At 48.8% G+C, this 6,000-nt stretch overlaps 2 protein-coding genes across 2 annotated transcripts in view; one reads left to right on the top strand and one right to left on the bottom strand.

The window, feature by feature from the left end:
- Lrrc43 (leucine rich repeat containing 43) overlaps positions 1-3,987 on the bottom strand; it is a 31,223-nt gene extending 27,236 nt beyond the window's left edge. Inside the window, exon 1 of the mRNA XM_026402959.2 lies at positions 3,708-3,987. Within this exon, the coding sequence (XP_026258744.2) occupies positions 3,708-3,987 (280 nt within the window). The remainder of the gene's footprint in view (positions 1-3,707) is intronic.
- A 1,349-nt stretch (positions 3,988-5,336) lies between these two features.
- Il31 (interleukin 31) lies at positions 5,337-5,750 on the top strand. Its single transcript, XM_026402957.2, has one exon. It carries the CDS (start codon positions 5,337-5,339, stop codon positions 5,748-5,750), a length of 414 nt encoding a protein of 137 aa, XP_026258742.2.
- Positions 5,751-6,000: the final 250 nt, after the last annotated feature.

Raw genomic sequence — 6,000 nt, forward strand, 5'->3', positions numbered from 1 at the left:
ACATCCCAGAGAGGGATCATGAAAGGAAAACTGAAAAGAATCTGTAGGGCTGGCAACACAAGACCACTGAGGACTGTGTTCTTTCCCTGTTGCACTAACTGCAAATTAACTGTTTCTGTAGGTCCAAAGTCTGGCACCCTGCAGACAGGGGCTTCCTGGACTCAAATGAAGGTATTGGCTGGGGCTGACTTTCTCATCTAAGGCTCAGGCTCCTCTCCCAAGATCAAAGTTGTTGGCCAACTTGTTGCTTCCTTTTCACACTTTTCCACGTGGCCCCTTCCATTTTTGAGCCAGCAAAATGGCAGCTGAGTCCTTCTCTTGCTTGGAATCTCTTGGACTTCCTCTTCTGCCCACCTCTTCCATTTAAAAAAAATTTTTTTTTAGTTGTAGATGAACACAATACCTTTATTTTTAAATTTATTCTTCTAAAATATTTTTTTTAGTTGTAGATGGACACAATGACCTTATTTTATTTATTTATTTTTATGTGGTGCCGAGGATCGAACCCAGAACATGTGCTAGGCAAAGGCATCACCATTGAACCACAACCCCAGCCCCCACTTTTTTAATCTTAATTTTTTTTGATACTAGGGATTGAACTTAGGGGTGCTTTATCACTGAGGACACCCCGGCCCTTTTTTTATTTTTCATACTGAGATCGGGTATCGCTACACTGTCCAAGCCGGCCTCCAACCTGCGGTCCACCTGCCTCGGTCTCCCAAGTTGCTGGGATTATGAGCATGCGCCACCTCATCCACTTTGAGTCATCTCTTTAATTCACTTCCACAACTGCCCATCAGCCAGTCGTGTAACCTCCATCTCCAGCCTCTCTGCCCTGGGCCAAGCAGGAAAGGCTGGACCTGGCACCTGGGAAGCTGCACAACCTCCTCATTGGTCCACCTGCTTCCATAGTGATCCCCACTCCCCACTCTCCACTCAATGGCCTGGGTTGGTTGTCTCGTTGATTTGTTCTCTCTCTAATTTTAAAATGTACCAGATCCTGTATTTGTCTACCTAAAGCCACCCACTGGGATCTTATTATTAGGGAGTAGCTAGCAATGAGCAGTGAGATGCAGGCCAGGTCAGGAGTATTCCTTAAATTATTTAGGGCCCTTCTTTCAACTACTTCCAAAGTAGATGAGAGAGCAAAGGGTGGTAGTTAATATGTAGAAAATAAACAGAAGCCAAGGAGCTAGTGGGAAGACCCGTCCAGAGAAAAGGATTCCTGGGACTAACTCTTGGCAGGGTCCACTGAGGTTGGTGTGGAGCTGGAGCTAGGGATCATGGCTAACGCTGTCTCCATTTGCCTGGGAAGGAAGGTACCTTTGGTAGCACAGGTGCACTCAGGTAACTTCTGATCAGTTATGGATCCCAGAGTCCTCGTTAACATGGGATTGACCTGTGAAGCCCCCCTAAATAGGAGGGCCACTGTGACAGTTCTGGAGAGGACCAACCAGGTCAAAAACTCCATCGCCTGAGGTGAGTGAAGGAGGAGTGGAAGACCTGATTGGCAAAGAGTGGTCTCCCGAAGGTTGTCCCCAGTTCTGCTGGTAAACATCAAACAGTAATAAAGCTGGGGACAGCGTTTTCTCCTGTGTTGCTCTCTGCTTGGAGACGACCACTCTCTCCCTTGAGAGTACTTTTTGCTTACGCCTCATTTTTCTTTGACTTTTTTTTTCACCTCACTTTCACTTCTAACAAAGTTCTCTTGCATGAATTTTGGTGTCTGACTTCATATCTTCTTTCATCGGAACACAAGAACTGAGGTGTGGAGTTTCAGGTCCCTGCTTTCCTGTGACATCATCCCACTTGGAAGAAAACCCAAGTTCTTTATCATGGCCGCGAGGCCCTCATGACCTGGCCTCTGCCCACCTCTCTCTCACTCCGGCGACCACAACCTTCTCCCTGCTCTTGGGAGCACATTCCGCAGCCCCTCTGCCTTCCCCAGATCTTTCCCTGATAGGTTCTTCTTACCTTTCAGGTCTCAGTTTAAATGTCATGTTCTCAAGGAGACTTCTTCTGACCCCCGCTCTTAAAGTATCTCACCCATTATTCATTAACCAATCATGTAGTTTTATTTTTATAGCTTTTATTACCTGGGTGCTTTCTTGTTTCTTTGTTAAATTTTTTTTTTTTTTTGGATTTGGTATTGAACTCAGGGGCACTGGACCACTGAGCCACATCCCCAGCCCTATTTTGTATTTTATTTAGAGACAGGGTCTCACTGAGTTGCTTAGCACCTCGCTTTTGCTGAGGCTGACTTTGAACTTGTGATCCTGCTGTCTCAGCCTCCCAAGCTGCTGGTATGTACCACCTCGCCTGGCTTCTTTGTTAATTTTTTTTTTTTTGAGAGAGAGAGAGAGAGAGAATTTTTTAATATTTATTTTTTAGTTTTCGGTGGACACAATATCTTTATTTTATTTTTATGTGGTGCTAAGGATCAAACCCAGCACCCGGCTCATGCCTGGCAAGTGCGCTACCACTTGAGCCACATCCCCAGCCCCTGTTAATTTTTTTAAAAATATTTTTTTGGGCTGGGAATGTGGCTGAAGCAGTAGCATGCTTGCCTGGCATGCGTGCCGCCCGGGTTCAATCCTCAGCACCACATACCAACAAAGATGTTGTGTCCGCCAAGAACTAAAAAATAAATATTAAAAAAAAATTTAAAAAAAAATATATATATATTTGTAGTTGTAGATGAACAGCATACCTTTATTTTATTTATTTTTATGTGGTGCTGAGGATTGAACCCAGTGCCTCACACATATCAGGCAAGTGCTCTACCACGGAGCCACAACCCCAGCCCTTTTTGTTAATTTTTTAATTGCTGTCCCTACCCCACCCCAGTGCCAGATCTTTGAGGACAGGATCTTGTCCAACTTATTTGCTGCCGTTCCTACGACCCTAGAAGAGGACTTGATCAAAGTTGGCACTCAAGGGGCTGGGGTTGTGGCTCAGTAGTAGAGCACTCGCCTCACACGTGCAAGATCCTGGGTTCAATTCTCAGCACCACATAAAAATAAATAAATAAATAAATAAAGGTAGATATATATATCTACCACTAAAAAATAACATTTTTTAAAAAAAGTTAGCACTCAAAGTAGGTATAAATGATTTCAGTGGCTCTTGATCCTGGCTTCTGGTTCTAGGGCCTGGGATTGCAAGGTACAGCTGAGAGTCCAGGGATATCCAAGGCCTTTGACTCACGGTACCCGCAGTGGTTATGAGGGCCAACCCCGCACACGGCCTGGGCACGCTTCAGAAATTCCCAAAGATAACGCAGTCCACAGATCTCCCCCACCAGCTCCGAGCCTACGCACCCTCCACCTGATCTCCCCAGAAAATCCCCCTGGGCACTGACCCTCAATCCCCGTAAGTCACTTGTTCCTTGGTGGTTGTGCCTGTCAACTCTGGGCTTCAGAATTTCCTCTAGTCAAATCAAACAGCTCTTTCCAAGAAGAAAAGGCCGAGTGGCAGGCGCCTTCCTGTGCTGGGTGCTGGTGACTCTCTGCGTCAGGCCTCCGGCTGCCGTGAGGGTAACCTCAGCATTTCCTTCCAGCCCCACTTTCACCCAGCCCGGGCTGGCAGAATTTTGAAAGTGTTTTCTGGAGAAAAGCTGAGCAATGGTTTTGCCATGGGCGGGACATCGATTACTCCTCTTCCTCACGCGGACCCTTTATATATCTCCTGGGGGCCATGCCAAGCACATCTGGCTCCAGAGGTCATTGCCAAGGCCAGCTGCGCCTCCTCTCTCACCATGATCTCTGTCACAGGTACCTCACGCTGACTCTCGGGCATGGTCTTGTCTCCCTCAGGGAAGAAGCTTCTGGAAAGAAGGGCTCCACCAGCGGTTGTTCCACCTGGTTTCTGTGACTGAGGACAGGTGGGCAGGGGGTTTGCTCTGTGTGCCTCACAGCTTCTTCTTTCTCCAGGACCCACGAAGCCTGCACTGATGCTGCTGTGCTGTGTGTCAGCCTGGACGTCCATCCACACGTTCCCCACTGACAGGCCCATCAATGGGCCAACAGCATGTGAAGTGCAGCTGATCCTCAAGAATTTGGATAACCTGTCGACACAGCTTTTGCAAGACTACGTAAGTACCCTAGAGATTTCTTTTCCAAAGCACTTATTTAAAAAGCCTTCTGTTGCCCCCAGAAGCAGCTGCTCTTTCCAGATCTGATCTAGCTGTGGGTATCCCAGGAAGGGACAGGGAAGAAGGAGATGAGCTAAGGAGGAATGTTTAAGACAGTGAACTGCAGTGGGGAAGGAGGCAAAGTCTGCCAGAGTCACAACCTCAGTGGTTTCCAGCCGGGTGTGTGTTCACGCGCCTCTCTATTTCAAGCCTGCTGGGTTCACGGTACTATTATCTGAGTTCTCCTGCCTGAGCACATCCTCAGAGATGGGCCATCTTGCATGCAGGAACCTTCTGAGCAGCCAAAGTCCATCAGGGCTGCAGAGGACGTCTCAGCCAATGCAGGGCGTTGGTAGTGGTTTCTGAGGGTCTCTTCCATCAGAGAAGGGTGGCCGTGAGCAGATGAGGGTCTGCGTGCATGCTGCTCTCTCTGCCTAGTGACTGTAGAACCTGACCCCGGCAGTGGAGTGGAAGACTAAATACATGTGAATACTACTGGGTTTTCTTGGGTTGCCTTCAAGGCAGGGCCTCTTAGATAACTTTGATTAAACAAATAAATACCAGAGCTTGGAACAATCATGAGACCAGTCTTCTTCTTCTTACCCTCCCTGGCATTTAAACCCTAGGCTTGGCTTTTTAAGATACAGAGGCAGAGGTGCTGGGGGTGATGAGGTCTCTTAGTCATTCCATTTAACCTGAAAGCCTTAGTCCTTAGGAAGGCGCAAGGGACAGGGGGTGGCCCTGAGTCCTCAGTTTGTTTCTGAAAATTCTCCCTAGTTTCTTGGGGGCCTTTTTTTAAGCAAGCATAAAACCATCCTCTACCAGCCAGAGGCATCAAAGTGGCTTTCACACAGGGGGACAAGAGCAGGGAGCTAGTGTGGAAATGCAGATTTGCTCTTAGTCTCCATCCCTGGAGCCCCCAAGCTGACCTCAGCTACATGGGGCCGAGGGGACAGGATGGAGCAGTGGTTATAAACACAGGCTTGGAACTGTGGCCTTGGGAATGCTGGGTCTGCCGCTTGATCCTGGGCCAGCTCCGTAAACCAACAGAGGCCTAGTTTCCTCTGGAAATGGGATTGGCGCTGGCCACAGCCACAGAGGGTGGTCCCAGCAGTTGGACAGGGTGCCCACCAGGTCCGTCGCAGGGGAAGCTCCCGCCGATGAGCTGTCAGCATCTCTGGGTGACACTGCACAGTCAGTGCTCATGCCCGCCGTTTCTCCCCGCTTCCTACAGAGGAAGAAGGAGCCTGACATGCCAGACCACCAAGCCTGGGTAATCCAGAAGTACCCGCTGCCATGCTTCACCCCCGGGCCCCAAGCCTCGCACAACATCTCGGTCATCCAGGCGTATCTGAGGAAGATCACTGTGGACGGGACCAACAGGACGGACGGAATGGACGGGACGGTCGCTGAGGTTCTGGAACAGCTCGACAAACTCAAAGACGACAGCACCCCTGAGGCCCTGGCCACCACGCCCGCGTCCTCTGGGGATGCCTACGAGGGGAAGAGCTTCATCCTGGCTGTGCTCCAGCAGTTCTCGGGCTGCATGGCCGCGACTCGGGAAGCATTTACAAAAAGCCTGCCCAAGGAGGGTCCGAGATGCTCCCGCATGAAGTAAAGGAGGACCCCGATGAGCCTTGGGCCAGTCCTGGGGGCGCTGAGACTGAAATGTCTGAATTGACTTGAAAGAGATTCTGTGACTGTTATGTCCTTGTTATTCGTCTTGGTATTTATGGAATTATTTTTTTAATATGTGAGAGCTGGAGAGGCCAGCTCTGTTAATTTATTGATATTTATTGTACTGAGGAGCCCTCAGACTCTATTTAATAAATTATATTGAATTTTTCTCATGGGCATCTGCTTTGGAT

This window comes from Urocitellus parryii, chromosome 3, assembly GCF_045843805.1.
Source record: "Urocitellus parryii isolate mUroPar1 chromosome 3, mUroPar1.hap1, whole genome shotgun sequence".
Classification (NCBI taxonomy): Eukaryota; Metazoa; Chordata; class Mammalia; order Rodentia; family Sciuridae; genus Urocitellus; species Urocitellus parryii.

Excerpts from the sequence above, each read along its gene's own strand:
- Il31 (XM_026402957.2), top strand. The coding sequence starts at position 5,337 with ATGCCCGCCGTTTCTCCCCGCTTCCTACAGAGGAAGAAGGAGCCTGAC.